This window comes from Berghia stephanieae, chromosome 8 (genome assembly GCF_034508935.2).
Source record: "Berghia stephanieae isolate SIO BIC M18660-M18661 chromosome 8, UCSD_Bste_1.3, whole genome shotgun sequence".
Classification (NCBI taxonomy): domain Eukaryota; kingdom Metazoa; phylum Mollusca; class Gastropoda; order Nudibranchia; family Aeolidiidae; genus Berghia; species Berghia stephanieae.
Genome location: NC_088367.1, coordinates 28,106,155 through 28,128,699, shown reverse-complemented (window position 1 = coordinate 28,128,699; position 22,545 = coordinate 28,106,155). Strand labels below are relative to the sequence as shown.

Here is a 22,545-nt window from a genome sequence, read left to right as displayed (position 1 = left end):
ACAGAAATGCAATCCAAAAGTTGAGCCCTTTCCCCCTCATTTTAGTACATTCTTTAACATCTATTCGGCTAAAATCTTTTATTGAAAGGACAGTTAATACATTATGGAAGTTTACAATCCATAACCAAGTACTCCAAAAGTATAAAAAATCACTTCAAAAATAACATTGACAAGGAACTCCTTAACTTAAAATATTATATATTTAATAATCACATTTTAATCATTATATTTTTGATTGTTCATGATGTACAAGATGACCATATGCTGTGATCATAATATCAGGAAATTTTTGACCTGTACCTTTGTTCACATCACATGGTATTCAAAAGACTTTTGACCTAAGCAATCCTTACAAAGATGTGTCATGTTATGCTATGTAACCCAACTTAAACAAAAAGGAATATAACAGCTTCAAAAAAGAAAATAGATATACTAAACACGGAGCTTTTCGGGCTCAAAACCATTCTTCAGCCAAGAACAAAAAACATAAATACATTACTAATTCCAGATAGACGACATATATATCTCGGTCGTCTATCTGGAATTTAGTAATGTATTTATGTCTTTATTGTTTTTGTTATTGTTGGTGGCTGAAGAAGGGTTTTGAGCCCGAAATGTTCAGTGTTTGGTATTTTGTTCTTTTTTGAAGCTGTTATATTCATTTTTCTTTATTACTTTTTTACAGTCCACCGCTTCTAGCAGCCCAGTATCACTGTAACCCAACGTCGTGTTGTCTCATTGTTTAAATGAGAAATACTATCAAACCAATGGGTAAACTTGTAAATTACACTAATACTAATAGATGAATAATTGCATTCAGTTACAAGACCTACAAAAATATGCACGTTGGAGATTACCCTTAACTTGATGTAAAACAAAAAGCATGCAACGGTTTGAAACTTGTTTCGGTTGCCTCAACAACCAGCAGAGAAAATTATTGAAATATGTCAAAGGAACATTTAAAAAAATGGAACTCTCTTTAGTCAAGAGAAATGAGAGCTAGATCATCCATGTTGCATAAAATAAGAAATAACTTGTGTTAATTTCAAACCCAGAAACACTAAGAGCAACACATGTTTTAAGACCAGATATTAAAAAAAACAACCCAGCTTTATCCCTATATCTTATACCAAAAAATAATAAAACCCACAGAGTCACAGAGGATGTCTTCTTTCTACCAGAGAAACTATCAACAGAGAATTGTATTGAAAGATGTCAAAGGAAAATAAAAAAAAAAATGAAAATCTCTTTAATCAAGAGGAATGAGAGCTATACCATCGATGCTGCATAAAATGAGAAATAACTTAGTGTTAATTTCAAACCCAGATACACTAAGAGCAACACACGTTTTAAGGCCAGTTATTATTAAAAAACAGCGTTATCCCTATATCTTATGCAAAAAAACCCCCACGGAGGATGTCTTCTTTCTACCAGAGAATACATATCTATTTACTGAAAGAACCTTCAGAAAAGAAAAGATCTATATGTTCTTTACTTCAAGTTCAAAGTAGTTAACCGTTTTGATAGGGAATTTCCAACAGAAAATCACGCACGCCATAATCTTCATGAGTCAAGGCGTGGCATTTAAGGGATGAAGAAGGGGGAAAAATAGAATAAAATCATATTATCTAAGCCCTTCTGATTGGAGATCCCTTCAAGATACAAACACACACACACACACGCGCACACACTCATAAACACACACATACACACACACACACACACACACACACGCGTTCGCGCATACATATACACAAAACCCCAAGAGAAAAACACTATCATAATATGCTTTATTACATTCACCAATGCAAATTCCAAAAGAGGAGATATTTACAAAGAAATTCTCGCACATAAAACACACGATCTCTCACTCTCTCTCTCTCTCATTCTTTCACTCACACACTCTCTCTCTCTCTCTCACACACACACTCTCTCTCTCACTCTCTCTCTCTCTCTCACTCTCCTCTTTCTCAGGACATAATCCATAATATATCATAGATAGCATGTAGCAAAACTTAGCTATTTCAAACCAAGAAAATGACAAACACCAGGCAAATAACAATCAATACAGTGGTAGAAAAGTAAGTTCACTATCATCCTTCGACATAGTAGGAAAATGCTGAACAAAATTAATTTACAAGATTTTTCTTTTGGCAATTTGATACTGGCGGATCCTGACTGACACATGTATCCGCCCCCCCTTTGTATTTTGCCTTGTTTTGTCGTTAATAATAATAATAATAATAATAATAATAATAATAATAATAATAATAATAATAGTAGTAGTAGTAATAATAATAAATTCCCTTTATTCACCCCCAAGGAGAAATTTGTCTTCATGGTCTATTCCAAGGGAAGACTGGAATAATCCAGGCGTCAGCCGCAGTGCAGCGCCGTAAAGTGAGTTAGGGCGAGGTGACTTGCTCAAAGCAACATAACGAGGCGGGTAGTCGAACTCGGTACCATTTGGGTACGAAGCAAAGACCGTGCCGCTGAGCCACGCTGCCCCATAATAATGCAGTACCCTCGCAAAGGATTACTTCGCCCCCTTGATTTTAGACCAATAAAAGTAAAACCAATTTTGTGACAGTTTAGTTAGACATTTCATTTGATAAATAACCAAGGGAAATAACTATACCCCCCCTCTTCCCAAATAAACTAGAGCATTTCGAGCACTATGTATAGTGCAATATCCACTAAACGTGCTCAAAGCGATTAACAAGGGAACCCAAGCCAACAGCAACACTTAACATGTAGGAAAGACATCTCCTATTACAATCTTTATCTTCGACAGAGACAACGCAGTTCACGGCCAAGTATTTATTTTACACCTGAAGACGGTGAGAGAGTGTGTGTACATAGCCCTTTCCAACTACTCAACTATGCATCGCTCAGACCAGGATGCTAATCCTCCATCTTCCGTTCCCAATGACGAGTTTCATACCACTAGACCACATAGCCGCGCAATACTGTAAATAATCAGAATGATCCAAAATCCAAAGAGGCAAAGAGGTTTCCTTTTGTTGCAAAATTATGTATTTAGTGGTCAAATCTCTCTACGTGGTACCATGTCGGCTTCAGCCCAATAGTGAAAATTAAATTCATTTTTTGGGGGCATCCCCCCCCCCTTCCCCCCCCCCGACATAATACCCTATTGAGGCGATGGGTCACATTTAACGGTATTCTGATATCCGAGACTAGAATACAGAGACGAGAAACTTCTGGAGTGATAATAGGAATTTAATAGTAGACGACGTGTATCTATGTCAGGCCGTGTCAAGTCGGTAAACATCCTCTCGTTCATAATGATTATTTGGAACATAACTTAAATTTGGCTCAACTTTTTGCAGCTTTTTGTTTTCAAGTGGTAATTGCTGCTTCTCACTAAATTCTCCCTTACAAACATTTAAGTTAACTCCCTATTTTACCGACCAGTAGATTAAAAAAAAATGAAATGTCATGCCGACCCAACACATTAATTGAATTTTTAAAAGCAATAAGTGCACGCGATACATAGACAGATAGCTTTGTTGAGTTCTTGTAAATATTACAAAGCTTTGTCTTCAAATTCTGTGCTTTATAAAAATAAATTCCGCCCTATCGCAACGGCACCATAAGATCCTGCCGCCTATGCATTCCATGAAGGAAAAAAGAGAATCCAACAAACAGTATGTCTGATGTTAACAGGAATCATCCATGTTGCACAAGTGAGCAAATTGGGGGTTAATAATTTTGACCAAGGAAATAAAAGGAAAGTGCCTGAAGCGGAACTTTAACATCGGGACATTCCGGATCACAGTGCAATGCCTTAACCACTCGGGCACTTCGCTAAATAAGAAAAGTGTTGTATGTGTCGTAACGGATGTGACGATTTCCTGTAGTTGGTCAGGAGAGGGTTAAACATAGTTTTGTGTTTTTGCACGATTGATATGGCGGGTAGAAGTTTATGTGTATATTTTACTGAAACACAAACCATCTGTACTCAGGTGCTATGTTTACCGACTTGACATTAAAAACCCACATAGCATGAAGTCCCTTAAGTTTCTTGTCTTGAGAGTATCATTTTAGTCTCTGTTAATAATTTGCTCCAGTGAGTTTTCTAAAATTTAATTGTTTAATATTCAAGATTTCCATCAAATGTAAACGTTTGAATACTGTGTCCAGGTAGACCCGTGGTATCTATAAGTTCCGGGCACCCGTCCACGTCAGTGACGTCAGTCAACGGACTGTTTGTGATCGTATCTGGTGACCTGACGCACACATCTAAGAAACCTGGACGTTTCACTAAGACGGGAGCGTCGTTGTGGTTTTGCTCCAGCTGCTCCAACTGCTGATGAAGATGATGTTGCATCGCCATCGGTTCCTGGAGGCTTTCCTCGTTGGAAGACTCGGCAATCGTCCAGATACTCAGAGGAGCACTATGTCGTCTGAGGCGGAGATTTCTTGGTAAAAAGCGTCTGTCTGAGATCCCTGCAGAGAGAGATTGTTAGAGTGAATTATGTTAAAACAGATAGAAAGATAATGTTTGAGACCCAACGTCTCAAAGTGGGACAAGGTTGGAGTAAAAACATATCAAAATGTAAATTTAAAGTCAAAACAAAACGAGAAGTTTTAACTTTTTTAAAGCACTATATACAAGCAGTCTATAGTTCTATTCAGCATAATGCCGTGTTGAAGCGGTAGTTTGCGTGTGTATGTATTTATGTATGTATGTATGTATCTTTATAACTTTGAAAACGCGTCCTATATATTTATTTCTATGGTACAAAGTTATAAAGTTACATACATACATACATATATATATATATACATATATATATATATATATATATATATATATATATATATATATATATATCACATGATTTTTCGACAGATACAACATAATTACTAACAAAATAGTCATTAATCATTTGAATGCGGTGAGAATTTTTAATGAATAGCCTTTTCAAATAACTAACTTTGCGCCTTCTTGAGTGGGACACGAACCAGGGCCCTACCAGTTCAAAGGCGAGCGTCATACCCCGAGATCATAAATCCACATAAAAGAGGAAGTCCTAAGTATAAGTGCTTTAACATTAATTTATATTTTTTCTTCAGATTTTTGTGCTTTATGTGGTTGTGTGATATGATACTCGCTTTCGGATCGGAAGATCCTGGGGTCGAGCCTCGCTCGGCGCATAGTTGAGTCATTGGAAAAGGCTTTTTACTCCCATTCTCTCACTGTACTCAGGTGTAAAATGATTAACTGGCCGTTAAGCGCGTTGTCCCTGTCGGAAATAAAATTGTATTACCGCCTAGCAAGGACTCAACTATGCGCCGCTCGAATCTCGAGCCCAGGACCTTCCGATTCGAAAGCGAGTGTCATACCACTAATCAATACAAGTAGCTACGCATGTTAGGCTGATATCTGGTGTTGCGACGTATCAATTTCAATATTTTGACACGACCAGGGGACACAACTGGTGACAAGCGCATTCCCCTAATATGAGCAACGTGCACATTGCAGGTGTCTCTGATAATCAATGTCATTTATGGGCTGGCTTGATTTAACATTGTTGTAATGGAAACTATTTTGTGTTGCTTTGAGAGTACGAGAATATCTCTTACAATAAGGTAAAAATAACAATTTGGGTTATAAAAAAAATATGCCTTCCACCACGACATCATAAGATATCGTTGCCAAGGCATTCGACGAAGGAATATAGATAGTCATCAAACAAGATGTCTGATAACAACAGGAATCACCCATGTTGTCCAAGTGAGCAAATTGGGGGTTAATAGTCTTGCCCAAGGAAAAATACGAAAATGCCTGAAGCGGGGCTTGAACCCGGGATCTCCGGGTCACAGGGCAATGCCTTAACCACTCGGCCACTTCGCCCCCGAGACTTGTAAAAAAGAAGATATAAGGATTAATCATTTAACCCGAGATCACAAGAAAATTGTTAAAAACCCCATTAGATTTACCGTGATTCGAATGAGCCACATTCTTATCCAAAGACGAGTGACTCAACACTACAATACCCGGGCGTGTCCCTCGTACTGAGTGTCTTTGTAATGCCGCATGGTGTGATCTTAAATATCAGAGATCTTATACGCATTATTTACACATTAATATTTACAAAACTTCTGCTGAAATCAATAGATTTAGATGACAAGATTGGCACGGCGCATTACTTTTACTATTGAGCACTGATTTTGGGTACATCATCTAATAGATAGAACGGTCTTTGTAGAGAAGCAAATTTATTGCATTGTCAAAAACTGGAGGGCTCACATTCTCGTGTGTTCAGCATAGACACTTTTCGGACACATGTGATAAAAATGCTCACAAGTTTGCAGGACTAATTATTGCCTTTAGCCATTTATTTGGGAGGGGGGGGGGGAGATAGTCAATATGAATTTAAGACTTCCGATTGTGCATGTTAAAAAAAGAGCAAAACGGCTAAACAAAAAATAACAATAAAAATGACCACAAATCCCCCAACAAATAAATCTCCCCCAAGGGCAAAAGGCAATTACTCGTCCTGCAAACTTGTGTCCAAAATTTCCTGTATGTATGCTGAACACCCAAGAATTTGACCCCTCTAGGTTTTGAAAAGCACTTATCATTTTTGTAAGCAGATGATCTAAAAAGGTCTTGCGTCGTACAATCAAAAATCTAATTTTATTTATCACTGCGTCAAAAATAGTAATTTATGCTCACAAATGCGGATAGTAGCCCTTGTTAACTGCCATTGGCTAAAATTACGTAACACTATAAGGCAACAACCACCAAAAGAAAGTACAATGTGAGGTGTATTCAATCGTGCAACTAATGGAATCAAATTTTTATTCCATGAGTAATACTAACAACAATATTATACATTCTACTTTCTTTCTGCTGATCGTCGCCTTGTATTATTATGTCATGTATAAGGAAATGGCATGTTATTAGTTAATCAAGGCTACGACCCGATCCGTAAGGTGGGCACAATATCAAGATAGTTATGGTCTTGATCCCTCTTAACTCTCTCGTTACCGACCATTTTTAGTATTTTCCCACAAAATGTCATGCCTACCCAAAGCAAAAATAGATTTTTCTTACTCAAACAGAAGTTTTACAAGTACATTCTATGCATCAGAGTGTTCAGGAAAAAGAGCTTTACAACACATTGTTAAGTTTCTATGTCTATAATAAACAAACTATCTTCACATTTTATGAGAAACAAAAACATCAGATGAGAAAGTTGTTGAGTGCATCGTAACAAATGTGACGATTGTCCTGTAGTTGGTGAGGAGAGGGTTAATCAGTATGGCTGTGTCAGAGATTGCTTGTGCTTTTGCTTCACTATTTTGCAGCACTTCGGCAATAACCAATAAAGGTTAACTAAAATGTAATTCGATTAAAGTGTCCACGAACCTGTAAAAGTCTCAAACCGGGATTTATTTGAAGTCTTAGGTTATAATTTGTTCAGCAAGTTTAGGATAGAAATAGTATCGCATGGCAACATCTCCAACTGGACATCTGTCGACAATTCCTTGAACATCCCTCAGCTCTGACGATCATCCCGTAATGATAAGCGAGGCTTGTCACTGGGCAAGAGGGATTAGGTGGCATGTTGTCTTATGGCCCCCTTGACAGTTGCCGCACACTTATATATATATATATATATATATATATATATATAATATATATATATATATATATATATATATATATATAGTCTGAGTGCAGGTGATGCGATGCTGATCAAAGTTGGGAGCCATAGAGTTGAGCCATTCCAGATATCTTGTCACTATTCCAGCCATTGATTCCCTCAGCATGAAGTCTATCAAATGTACGTGGGGGCTTCGCTTCCAAGCTGGGGAATAATATTCTTCGAAAATGTAGCAGATTGACAAAGCTGATGTTCTCAATACTTTTTGAGAGTCTCTCCATGTTGTTCTGCAATTTTGTTTGCATTTCCCTCGAAGTTTCTGTGGCAGTTGAAGTGTCCAGCAAAGGCAACTGAAATATGTTTGATTGTTTTCTGAAGAGACTGAGGCGCTTTTGATTGTGATCCAGCTGGTTGTTCGATTAAAAAAATGTGGACACTGATTTTGTGTTCATTTCAAAGCACAATTTGTCGAGCTATTCCTATAAATAATTAAAAATGGCAATAGTAATGAAATGTAAGGTTTAAATTATTGACCGACGACAGATAAAGTGTTTCGGGTTTCCCCTTTATCAACAAAACACGATAATAAACAATAAAGACGAGTCTCCATTGTTCCTCTTTGTTACCTGCTTGTTGAAGCGCATGTGTGGGTATATATATGGAGCAGTTCGTTCTACATAGTACAATTCTTACTAGGGATAGAAGATATATTGATCAATAGCTGGGTTGTGTCGTTGGTAGTTTCCTGGTTTTCGTGTTTTTGTTACTTTGACATTTTTTCAGATAGGTAGGTACTTTTGTATATACTTTCCGTCATAGTTTTTACCAGCTACATGACAGTCTTTGGTCCAAAATAAGTTATCATATCCGGTAGGTTTCATCTAAGCCTGCAGGTTTGCCGTAACTTTCTTTATTGCCTCTTCTCTTTCCCTCATCGTTACGGGGACTGTTAAAATTGACTATGTTGATTGTTGATGTAGAGCATTAAGGATCTTCTGGTATTCTTACTATGTTTTGTTTTTAAACTCGTTGTTTGTTGTATGCTGTCTTCGTTGATTGATTTCCTTGGCAATTATATCAGCAAATATTATTGGGGCTGTATTTGTTTTGTGAGAATCTGGATTAAACTATTTGATGGTTTGCCTAGCATGACAAGACGATTGGAGTGACTGAGTTCAAGGTTTTCCACTACTTTGATCCATCTCTCCCTCTGACTTTCATGTAGCGAATAAAGAAGTTCATCTGCTATTTCTGTATCATTCGTCTTTCCATATTCTTTCAACAATACTTGCTGCGTTCAGCCTACAGGGAATGAAATGTTTCCTGAATCCTCTTGAGATGTGGTTTTTAAGTATAGATGTGAAAACGTTTGTTGCATCTGCTTGTTTCTTTTCCCCACATTAGAGCTTTGGAAAACATTTGACTATGCCATCAGAAAAAATCTAATCTGCATTTCTAAATTTCCATCTCGACTGAGGCAGGGAATTGTATATGTGTAGAAGGTCATTCTTTCATGCGCTTTGGACAATTTCAATTACAGGGCGATATTTTTTAGTGTGGCCCCACTCGCAATGTTGTTTTTTTAAAAAAGCAAGGTTTGCCATTATTATGGATGGGTGGCATATTTCATCTTTCGGGGGAGAGGTCCGTTTAAAATTGTATGTTTCTAGATGTTGACGATTTCTGTGTTAACAAATTAGACAGTTTGTTCGTTAAGTGCAAAATGTTTCATCTCAGCCTCCCTTGCCTGTTAATTGGTGTGCTTCTCTAGCATAGCATGTTGTTTATGGTTTTGTTTGGCGACTACATCAAAATCAATGAAAGATCTAGGTGGAGGGGCATGGTCATCAAGGCGAGTTTCTAAAGGAGCACACTATGACATCATGCTTTATTGAGCGATGTGTAATGTATTCACATTCGACCATTGAGATTCTTGTGAGGGGTCGTCATGTTTCCACCAAGGGTTATGCCAGGCAATATCTAATCCTTCTGGAACTACCAAAGATGTTAGGCCTGACTAAGAACAATTCAACCCGACGTCCAAACAAGGTTTTTCTTTCCTGGACCCATACTTCTATACACATGATGACTGAAAGAAGAAGACATTCTACTGACTTGGTCTTTGCCCGGCATAAAAGGGATCGCTCGTCTGTTGTAGGACGTTCGACGACATTACAAATGAGTAGACTTCCAACTTTAAAAGCAACCATAGTATAGAGAGAACATTCAAATAATCTCCCACAACATCGAAATATTCTCAGTATAGGGCATTATAAAGCGATACGATATTTGATATGAAAGGTTTTTGGCCAAAGTGGAAATATACTCTGTCACAATCTGTCGTATTAAAAAAACAAGTATTTAATTTGGGGGGGGGGGGGGGGGCAAAAAAACCCAAACAAACTCGTCCGTCTAAAATCGACCGATTAAAACGACCCTATGCTTGTCAAAAACTCTCAAACCTGATTTAAGAGTTTTTTATTTACAAAATGGGTCTCATTTTAATCGATCGAATATTGAAGTACGACTTTCACTTTCACTTTCACTTTAAGCCATCCGATGGAATCTTGGAGAAAAATGCTGAGAATTGCATCCGATTTATAGACTCTTCTTCTTCCCTCTCCCTCTCCTCCTCCTCCTTCTCCTCCTTCTTCTCGCCTTCATTCTTCCTCTTCTTTTTCTTTCTTCTTCTTCTTCTTCTTCTTCTTCTTCTTCTTCTTCTTCTTCTTCTTCTTCTTCTTCTTCTTTCTTCTTCTTCTTTCTTCTTTCTTCTTCTTCTTCTTCTTCTTCTTCTTCTTCTTCTTCTTCTTCTTCTTCTTCTTCTTCTTCTTCTTCTTCTTCTTCTTCACTTGACCGACTCAACCAAATTGAATATTACCGTCACTGCAACCCCTCCTCCGACCTCATCGTTATAAAAAAAAACAACATATTTTCAAACTCAACCTTCTATGATATTCTATTATTCTAAGTACATACCATGCCTAATAAAAACTTTTTAGTATGTAACTTATGAGTTTCTCCTATAATAATATAAAAATAAAAATGAATAAATAAAATATTATGTGCATATTTTGAAATACGGGGGAAAATCCTATTCTTTCTTAGTAAATACGTAATCGTTGAATAATGCTCTGAACGCGTTGAATAAAAAAAATTATTCAACGATTGCAGAATATTTCCGCACATTTTATTGGTGTGAATTCAGGTGCAAAAGACAGCTGATTGGTAATTATAAAGGCTGCCTCTATTCTCATCCCCCCCCCCCCCCCCCGGCCGATTGGATTACCGAAAAAAACGTCGCCGGCTTTTTGCGATTTGGATTTGATTGATTTTTAAAAAAATTGTGCAACTTGTGACAAGAAACTTAACAAATTACTGCATTACAACCTTTGGATTAAACATACAACAATTGTGGACTACTATTATGAAGACTAGCATCCTCGACTAGGGGGATGAGAATAGTCACTTCGAATTATAAATAATTTTGGTGCGCATGAATACAAATCCAACGTTTTTAGTTTTGAGTCAAATTGTCATTCAAGCAGGAGAAATATACAAATTATGGTGAATAGAAGTACTAATACTATACCATTTGGTTACAAAATATCTAATAATCTTACTTGGAGAGGTGGAAGAAACGTATTCTTTCATTTCTTTGTATTTATTCGCATTCTCGTAGTGTTATTGGGCATAATGATAAATACAAGGAGATGAAAGAATCGTATATTAAACATGTTTTATTTTCCACTCTTAAAATCCGTAACATTTGAACGCATAACAACTTAAAAATAAAGAACAAATATATGAGGATAAAAATGAAGAGGAATGGAGTAGAATGGAGAGAGAGAGAGAGAGAGAGAGAGAGAGAGAGAGAGAGAGAGAGAGAGAGAGAGAGAGAGAGAGAGCAGAATTTAAGTTTGTAGTTTATATTATGGTTTTGTGAATGTTAAAAGTTTATCAGACTGTGGAGATAAAATCAGCGATGGTTAAGTATTATACACGGTTATCTGTTATACATAGAATTAAAACATGGTAAAAAAGCTTTGTCATAATTGTTAGTAAGGCCCTTTTTGCGATATCCAGTTATTAGTTACGAAAGTGAGTAAAATAGTGTTGTGTTAGATGCAAGATAAACAGCCAAAAAAAAAAAAAAAAAAAGGAAAAAAGCCATATCCGGATATTGATGTTAGTAGACGTCAAGAAATAAGGATACATAGTCAGTTGATATCAATTTCATAACCAAGTCGCGATTATTAGTAAATATATAAGAAGATGCTGGAGATGTTATTGGTTGAGTCATGCAACAAATAGCACACTGAAATATCAAACTGAGCATACCATGTTAGTAAATGTCATTAGTAGCAAGGTTAATGCGTTTCAATGGAATCGGTTCTGTCAATCATGATGCAATTAATTAATTATTATTACTTCTTCACACGGTAATAGTAAATTAAATGTTCTAAACTCGGTAATTCAAAGAAGAAATATATATATATATATATATATATATATATATATATATATATATATATATATATATTATATATATATATATATATTATTAGAGGATAACTAAACTACGAGGCCAACTCCATATAGATAGTATGAAGTCGACGTCACTCAGGTCTTTGTTATTCCTTTTTGCCATCCGCGTTTATGGGTATTTCTCGCTAAACTGTATTAACCAGACTTTCAACGTTCAAGGTTACACATAGTTTTGTGTGTTGGTCCGTTATACTTCCGAATGGCAATGTTGTGAGCTTCTTAGCTAAACGCATACTATCTATAAATTTCAAGCAGAGCAATTTTTTTTGTCTTCAATGATAAATTGACTATTTTATTTAAAAAATCTCTTTTCTCACATTTCACTGTAAAAACTGAGGAAATTGGCTCAGTATTATTTCAGACATCTTCTTAAGAAATGAATAGCTATGCTCACATAAACCAATCCATTTGGTTAAATGGCATTTGTGACATGGAAAGCTGTTGACTGTCATCCACAAGCGTACATTGCAAATAAATAAACAAATCGATTTGTATTTATCATCAACTGCTTGATCTAACTTTTAATGATCTTGAATTTTGCTTTGGCTACGGGTACTGTACGAGACTGATGACCCCTCAAAATTATGGTCTCATTGTTGTCTAACAAAAAACAAACAAACAAACCGCAGAATATTCTCCATTTCAACCATGCTAAATGAAGCCCACCAACGCGCCGGGATACAAGTAAACATGTGAAGTAAGCTTTAGGCGATAGAGTTCCTTGCTATGCAAGATCCGACTCAGTCCCCCATTTTGCACTACTCTTTAAAGAATTTATTTGGTTGCCTCTCTGTAGCTACAGCTTTAGACGAATACCACTCTCTGTATTTCATGGAGCTTGTTTGATGCTTAATTTTATTATCTGGGAATCCGTGATCGTGATAAATATTATTTTATTCAAAAGCCTCAATTTTGTTGATACGTTATGTTGGTTTTATATGTGTCCAATCGTCTAGAGGCGGTATTATGTCGCATTGAGTCTAATACTAATTCATACAATGAATCTTAAGTTAAGCCAATAAATTTTGAGTGCAAATAAATGCTATCGTTGAGGAATGTTATTTTGTCTGATACACTTCAGAAAACTTAAAATTCTTTAATCTTTCCATTGTGACTTTAATCTCAGTTATCTACATTTATATATAAGATATAATACCGGATGGACAAAGTGGATCACATATATTAAAAGCCTAATATAATAGAAATTACCATCATGAGATTGAGATTTTGAAATATAGGAAAATTCACTTTATAAATATGTGCTGATCAAAGCACAACTTTAATTGTGAGATTTGAATATTGCACAAATCATTGTCACAGAAAATATGCTGCATATCATTAACATGTCAGAGCAGATACTAAGCAGAATTGTTGAAAGTTGACGAAAAAGAAAACGTTCATTTAGTTAAATTCTTTTACACGTTGTGTTTGCTACAATGTGTATTAGTGGGCAATGTCTAAAATAACCTAAAGCTTAATGAGAACACAAATATCGTTTGGCAATAAGCAGCTAGTACTACAGATAGTAAACTGTGGGAAATTAATAAATAATGAAACAATTTATCCGGTGTGTTGTGAAACAAGCGATAAATTAAAACAATAAGTAATCAAACACCCACGTATATTAAATGTAAAAAGTAAGCCTGCAAGTAAATGCTGACAAATAAATAAAATATAATATTTATTTAGTTTAGATTCTAGACAGAAGTTTCCTTGGAGCTTCTCCCTTTCAGCGCTTATCAACATGTTTTATTAGCATAATTGAATTACAAAATTATACAGTATAAAAAAGAAATGCTTGGCATAGTGGAAGCCATTTACAGTAGAAATTGTTTAACGTAATCAGGACAATGCAACATATTTTTAAACTTTTCAATTACAATTAGAAAGATCGATTATAATTGCTAATATCAGAAAAGCTACATGAAACAATCTGCCTGAGACCATCAATCACATTTTCGAGGCATTTATTTCGTGGAGTTGAGTTCGATCGTCTTGTCAGCCTCTCCCATCTCCTCTCTGGCTGTCCTCTGTGTATTTATATTGTGTAACAAACGTTCTACATCTCTTTCTCTTTCCTAGAGAATTTCACATTGGACGGAAAAATGGTTGTTATCATTTAATTTATAAATATGCTGCCAATATTGTCGTTGAACCTCATATATATGTAATCTCTTTGTATGCTGTTACCAGTAAAGTCTTGGAATTCAGCATATAAATTTCTCTTTACAAACCCTGAAAGTGGCTTTCAAGCTTCATTTTGGTTTTCATATATTCTGAAGTGGACAAGAGAACGGATCAAACGATTAATTTGTAAAATTTTGGCTTTGTACCTGCTGAATGCATCGACTCGGTTTCCCACACTCCACGGTAGATTGAAGACGCGGGAATTCCGATTCAAATTTTATTGAAAATATAATATTTTAAAAACCAACGAAAAGTATTTTAAGGGGGGGGGGGGCATCCCCTGTAGTTGTTTGAAATATTCTTCAGATTCAATGCCTTCCGACACTTTAGATGTCTTATGTCTAACGCCTTTCTGTTTGATTCACTCTTTGTGCTTGTAAAAAACAATTGGGCAGACATGCTTGTGTGGTTTTCCAAATTTGTGAAAATCTTTTATTTCTGCTTTTCTCTGATACAGTTCCTTAATTTTTTCCCCCTACTTGCCATGCGCTCTAGTTTTGCTTGCCAAATATTTGAAATCCAAACCTTGAGTGCCTTTGCATTTTAAGACAATTTTCTTTATGATCCTAGATGGAAAATGAATAAACTTTCTCAGATTTCGTAGTCTTCATTAAATATGAGTTCGATCGTTTGCTCATCCATGAACAATATTAGAATAAAGCGGTCAGTCAAATTTATATAATGGGTGCTTTAGAGAGAGATTTTGAAACTTTGTTTTAGACAGAGAACACTATATTGAGGTTGATAAATAAGTTTGCTATGGGGCATTTTGAAATAGTGAATAGATGTCAGGTATTTCCATGAAACACATTGGCACTAGAACTATTTTAATGATCGTAATAGGAAACAAAAGTGTGATGTCAAAACACCGATTCAAATCTCATTGGAAGTGTCAAACCAGTCTTCCCGAGGACTGGATAGATATCGTGTACATTCTCTCCTCTAGTTTTAGAGCGATGGCATCTTATTTTCTAGCCTAAATAAAAGCTGGTCGTTAATAAAGGTCATCCATTCTTGTTCTTTTACGCCCGGTAATCATAAGAATCTGCAAATACATCCCACTACTAAATATTTCAAATTTTAACATATCCATTGTTAGTCCTATGGAAGACTGGTTACACACATTCATGGTGTTTTAAACCGGAAGAGTAATTAAGCAGTTACCAGCTAAGGCAGTCAGTTCTCTAAAAAGCCAGTAATATTTGCATATTTTTTCTATTGTTCGTACTCCATAAGAAGACCATTTTGTCAAAGATGAAGAGTGGTCATTTTATGATTGTTTGACAGTAATAATAACTGCTAAAATGCAAAGATACATGTAATTGTTATAAACAAGGTTTTGATAAAAGTTATTCGATAAGAAGAAAGAAAAGAAAATGTAAGTAAGAGTTGATTATTAGATAAGTTAGTAATTGTTAGTAAACAAAAACCACCAACATACCCTTATTGCATGCATATTAGGCAACATTTCTAACGAGTTGTCGGCAGGACCCTTTGTCTGAAATGAACAGTTTTTGTTTAGTAATGGAAATCAAATGAAAATAAACTTATTAATTGCATTCAAAATCTAATGGAGCATAAAATTTTGAACTTTGATTTTATAATCTTTTTTAGAGGCAATGATTCTAATAATTCTGGAATTGGCCTTTTCTCCAAAAATTTCCAAATGGCGGAGATGGTTTTGAAGAATGGAAAATACCATCCGGAAGTAACTTGACAATCAAAATGTACCAGGTGTTTTGATTGGTACCTATGTTCAAAACAAAAAAAAAGATTGTTTTAGACCGTCAATCACTGTGCTAAAATACAACAGACCTTCGCTGAGTAACAGGTTTGAGAGTTCTTGCCAATATGAGAATCATTTTAATAGACCGATATTTGAAGACACATTTTCTGGCCAATATTTTAAACACGTGATTTTTAAAAAAGATTACAACAGAGCTGTAAACAAAGGGCCAGGTCTGCTCTATCCTACAGAAAACTCTTTGCAATAAACGTGTGTATGTTTCAAAGAGCAAGGAACAGATTGAGTGTTAATGTATTAATATTATGTTTAACGCTACCGAAAAAAGAGACAAACTTCGCTTTAATGGGCCATGTTGTTAAATCATGGTGCTAATCTTTCTGTGGGAAATGTAATCTTCTGAGGTTTATATATTAAGTATGCATTAAATAATCGGCGTGTCTCTTTTGAAGGGAATAGTCTCAGGCTTGACACAAACGTTTTCTGCTGCCCGATTCTACTTCTGTTCTTGTTAGTTGCTTTATCTCATGCTCATTTACTGTAGATTGCATTATATAAAGGTTCATGTTTTCTAATTAGTTTCTTTCTATTAAAAATGGTAGTTTATTTCATATTATCTTGAAGGAGATTTTTGACCAAATTCTTGCAGGCTGAATGATCTGTTAAATGTTTCATATGAAGGACTTGTATATGTGAGCTTGCGCGTGTGCACGTGTGTGTGTGTGTGTGTGTGTGAGAGAGAGAGAATGGTTGTGTGTGTGTCTGTTTGTGTGCATGTGTGTAGATTCTTTCCTGTTCTATGTTCTGATGTTCTGAATAAAGACCTCTTAAAATAAAATAAAATCGTATCAAAGTTCTACGCTCCACCATCAAAATTGTGAACCAAACCTGATGATAAAAGAAACACCTCATTCCAAATCATGGATGCACAGCAGCAAAGAGAATGATAGCATTCATACTGAAATTCATTATAATATCTAAGATAAAATTCTAGATTTAGATTCTAAAAACACATGTTTGAGTTCTTATTCATTTATCACATTCTATTGAATATGTCAAGATATGCTTTAAGAAGTTGTAAAAATTTAAAATGTTTCTGAAAAATGGGTTTTAATTTATTTAGTTATAAACTGATGTGTTATTAAACTAAGAGTGAAACAAAAAGAATAGAAATTTTCCTTTTGCTTAATTTTTAAAAAGTGATTCATCTATTTTTTGTGTGATATCAATGATAACCCTATCATGCAATATTTATCAAATGCAATATATTCATTCAAAAGGTTAACACCAGAAATATTTTTGTAAATACACTTAGATATTTAATATATACCCCTCTTTGAAATGGTGCAATTATGGAAACAAAGAAGACCAGATTAAAGTCTAAATTAACATATCAACTTTAAAACTAGTATGGCAATTTGTCGCATGTCATCAAATTATTCCTTGATTGAACAATTTGACTCTTTGACTCTTCTTTAGAAGGCACAGTGAGCAGTAATGTAAATCAAATGCAAAACTTTGTTTCTATATCAATTGTTGAATTGGGGGGGAGGGGGGGCATTTGGTCGCAAAACTTTGTTTCTATATCAATTGTTGAATTGGGGGAGGGGGGGGGGGGCATTTGGTCAAAGTCAATGAACAACATGACGACAGACCATCAATGACCAGAGATTATAAAATGATAATTTGTGTATTTACTTCTAATAGAAAGCCTTTTCCTGATTGAATTGTGAGCCCCGTTAAGTAGAGGTAGCTAGGTTTGTTAAATCTGGCAGGATATGTCTTGCGATCGACTAAGGTCCTATTTAAAGGGTAACGAGCAATTGCTATTTTCTACATAACACAACAAACCCCCCCCCCCCAAAAAAAACAAAACTAAACAATGTATATATGGAGAAAAGAAGGTTTCATAGATCAAAAGGAATACTTTTTGTTTTATTTTTGATAACATTTCAATCCAAAAGAGTCTTTTGATTATTTTGCAGAGAACATCAAAAGATCCCGATTGCCTTTCTACAGTCGAACAAAGATATCATAATCTCCTTTTACACATTACAGGGAAAGTAAAGAAACACTCTAAGGTGTTGATATATAATGTCATTGTGTTTTCCTGCGCATCATAAAATATACAAATCAATGAAGCTTTATACGAAGATTTAAATAAATTATAAAAAAAAAATAATCCTGATTTATGTTCGTTTGTAAAATTTGTAAGTTATTCTTTTTACTGGTGTTTCTGATGTTAACCATTTTGAATAATTTAGTAACACATATAAACACATTCACATGCTACATACAAGAAGTCCCAAGTTAGTAGTTTCAAGGCTACCAAATGAAGAACCCATCAAAACGTTTGTACCGTTCGAGGTTTCGAGAACCGGGTGCCCATAATGATCTGAGCGAATGACCCCGGGGGTAGAATTCTTTGGTGGGAGGATGACTGTAGTTGTTGTGGTTGTGGCCGGTGATGATGTTGTGTTGGATAAAAGAAGAGGTTCCTTCTCTCTATTTTCATCATCCCTGTTTTAATCGGAGATAGAGATCGTAGAAATATTATGACCCCCTCGTCTCATAACTGGATTATGCCAATGCGGTATTGATAGTAGAAGTTGAATGCATAGTTAAAAAATGAAAACTATTTAAATATTGTCTTATTTATTATATATATAAAAAACTACAAGCATAATTTAACAAGCACCTACCAATTATATTATTGGATCGATTTTGACTCAAAAGAAGATTATTCTCGGCGGTCTAACTTAATGTGTAAGGTAAATAAATAATTCCCTATGAGTAATAAGCCTTATAATTTTGTGAATTGTAGCCGATCCATGTTTTTAACTTTTTATTTTTGTGGACGAGAGTTGCCTAATTCATTTACCCGACATATACAGGCTTTACTATTTGACCGATTTTGATCGCTGAAAGCTTATTAGATTCAACTCAAGCTATCAATTGTTTAACGATAGTATTATAATTAACATGAATAAATGCCTGTCCGTAGCAAATCTTAATTTTAGCTGTAAATTTTGCGGATTCTCCATTATTTGACTAACTAAAATGAATAAATTTTCACAAATCCTAAATTTGATGTTTCTGATTATTTTAACATAAAATTAATTTCCTTGAATCCACTCAACCCAAACATAATACCAGTTTGACACGGTAGGTCACATATAGAAGTACTTCCTTTCTATAAATGTCATCGTAACTCAGTCGGTCGAGGACTTAACTCACAGTAAAAATACTAACGAAAGAGTGATAATGGATAGGCTTCTGATGGGAACAATACAGACAATGGACCTTTCGGGTACAAACCCGAAACATCCATTGTCTGTATTGTTCCCATCCGAAGTTTCTCCATTATCGAATCACTCTTTCGTTAGTATTTTCACGATCCCAGGCTTCAGACATCCCCCCCCCCCCAACCGCTCTCTACTTAACTCACAGTCAAATCAATCAGTGTTAATTCTGGTTTTTAGTAGAATATTTTTTCTCCCAAGCCAGAAATTATTGGATGAATGGTGATATTAGTTTTGATTACTTTTGTGTGTATTATATTAACATGTTATTCAAAATATAGAAAGCAATTCTAATTGACATTTAACGACACATAAACTGGAATGAGCTCTGAATATATTTGTGGCTCTGGGCGACTACTTCTTTGAAAAACAAACAAAAATAATTTAAAACAAAGACCCCCCCCCCCTCCCGGAAAAAAAACAAAGACACATCAAAAAAAAAAAATCTCAAGATAAAAAAAAAAATACAAGAGACAAACAAAACACACAAACACAAATAAAAACAACCAAAAGAATCCCAAAAAACAAAAACAAAACAAAACAAAAAAACAATTTAAAAAAAACAAAATACAAAAACAAAACAAAAGAAACAAAGAAAAAAACCAAAACAAACATCCAACATACATTAAAAAACAAATAAAAACAACAACAACAACAAAAAACCCAAACAAACAACAAAACAAATAACAGCCCCAAATCAAACAAAACCGAACCGACAGAAAACAAAACAAAAAATACGCCAAAAAATCAAAAGCAAACAAATCCCAAAACAAAACAAATCAAAACAAAAAGCTATCCCTCAGAGAAAAAAAGAAGGAATCCGCCAGCGGCAGTAAGACAATCTGACGTTTCTAGTTTCATTGGTAAAGTTAGCAAATCATGCATGAAATTGATTAAAACAATGCCATATACTTGACATCGACAAAGTAATAGGATTTTTTTTGGGTTTTAATTTACAATGTGGTTATGTTGGTTTTGTTATTGGAAATTCTACATTTGAGCAAACTATCTAAAAATTTAACTCTGAATCTTTGTCTTACATCAGGTTCTAATTCGCATTCAGCCTTTACTTACTGAGACTGGTCGTTATCTGATTTCCCAATAGACGGCTCATCTGGACCTAAGTAAACGCCTCCAAATGGATCCTCATTGATCGTGCTGGGGCTACGAACAGACTCGCGTCTAGGTGGAGACGCCACTGAAGGACGTTTGACGGGCGCGGGCAGTTTTGATCTTTTATCATTCCACACAAAGCTAAATTTGTTACGCCACCTCCGTCCTTTAGTCTTTTTCTGGGTTCCAATTTCGGAACTGATGTGCTCCTCCTCTTCCTCTTCTGCTGCTGGCGGCAACGTAACAGAGCTCTTACGTGGCCCGTACCTAAAATTAGAAGATGAACTTTACAGCGTTATCTATAAAACTTGTTTTTCTGTAACAATGTGAACTGTGAGGATCTAGATATGTGACATAATATTGGATTCAAAAGTCTTTTATTACGTATCGAGCTGAGCAGTGTGAAGGATGATGATGATGATGATGATGATATAATAATAATAATAATAATAATAATAATAATAATAATAATAATAATAATAATAATAATAATAATGATAGTGATGGTAATGATGATGATGCTATGGGTATGATAGAATGATTTTGATAATACTGATAAAAATAATAACAATGTCCATAAATCTGACAGTATTATTATCATCATATCATTTTTGTTAATGTTAATCCTATATCTTTAATTGCATTTTTGGTTAACTACATATTAAACCTAACTGAGATATAAAGATATAGAAAAGATAAAAAAAAAAGATCAACAATCCCGATCTAAAAAAAAATAAAAAAATTGTAACTCTTTACCTAACTCCCGCCATCTCTATGGCTTCCGTCCCCATCCTGTTTCCATGGAGACGGTTGGCTTTGACTAGTCGGCCATGATGGACGGGCGAGTCTTCTGTGATGAACATGGTGGTAGTGGCGGCACTCATCACAGAGTACATGGAGGCTGTGTCAGTCTCGGCGCCATTGTATGCTGTCAAGATGGAGTGGATATCGAGTGAAATCTCTTGAGTAACATTATAAATGTTTAAAATATCAATACAACAACAATATCACCACCACCACATACTACTTCTACAACAACAACAAAAACAACAACATCAACAACAACAAAAACAACAACAACAACAACAACTACTACTACTACTACTACTACTACTACTACTACTACTACTACTACTACTACTACTACTACTACTACTACTAATACTACTACTTCTACTAAAAACAATATCAACAGCAAGAACAACTACTTCTTATTCTACTACTACTACTACTACTACTACTACTACTACTACTACTACTACTACTACTACTACTACTAATACTACGACTACGACGACTTCTACTACTACTACTACGACTACTACTACTACTACTTCTACTACTACGACTACTACTACTACTACTACTACTACTACTATTACTACTACTCCTACCACTACTACTACTATTACTACTACTACTCCTACCACTACTACTACTATTACTACTACTACTACTATTACTACTACTACTACTACTACTACTACTACTACTACTACTACTACTACTACTACTACTACTACTACTACTACTACTACTACTACTACTACTACTACTACTTGTACGGCACATGTGATGTAAAATTGCTTACATTTTATGGATAGGCGACCAGGAGACTGATACACATAATCTTGTACTTGGGTGTGTAGTAAGGCATTTGAGGTGACCCGTTTAGCGTCTTCTAGGGACTTGTCGTCGCCTAGTTGATGGAGGAGATCTTCCAAATCAGCTACTTTCTGGAGTAAGAAAAAAGTGGATAATAGTAGAAATAAGGGTCATATATTTGTTTATAATTTTTGAATTTATTGCGCTACTTTAGTTCATACGAGATGATGGTTTAAAGTTGAGCTGTATTTTTTGAACGTCTAAGAAAGGGTTGATTGCCTTTGCAGTAAGTTCTTGGTTCGAGTCCTGGTAGGGACGGCGCGGCATTGAGCCATTGAATAAGTCTCTTTACAAACCATCTTGCACCGATAACTGTTAGGGATCGACGAGACAAGAGGAGTGTTACTTT

The 22,545-nt window shown here is 35.2% G+C and overlaps 1 protein-coding gene across 2 annotated transcripts in view; it reads right to left on the bottom strand.

Moving 5' to 3' along the window:
* Positions 1–4,313: 4,313 nt before the first annotated feature.
* Positions 4,314–22,545, bottom strand: part of LOC144978462 (gamma-aminobutyric acid type B receptor subunit 2-like) — a 436,573-nt gene continuing 418,341 nt past the window's right edge. For both annotated transcript variants that reach the window (XM_078924574.1, XM_078924573.1), the window contains exons 19-24: positions 22,123–22,267; positions 21,288–21,459; positions 20,493–20,798; positions 18,414–18,636; positions 15,814–15,870; positions 4,314–4,470 (exon numbers count right to left, since the gene is read on the bottom strand). In XM_078924574.1, the coding sequence (XP_078780700.1) occupies positions 4,408–4,470; positions 15,814–15,870; positions 18,414–18,636; positions 20,493–20,798; positions 21,288–21,459; positions 22,123–22,267 (966 nt within the window). In that variant the 3' untranslated portion in view covers positions 4,314–4,407. The remainder of the gene's footprint in view (positions 4,471–15,813; positions 15,871–18,413; positions 18,637–20,492; positions 20,799–21,287; positions 21,460–22,122; positions 22,268–22,545) is intronic.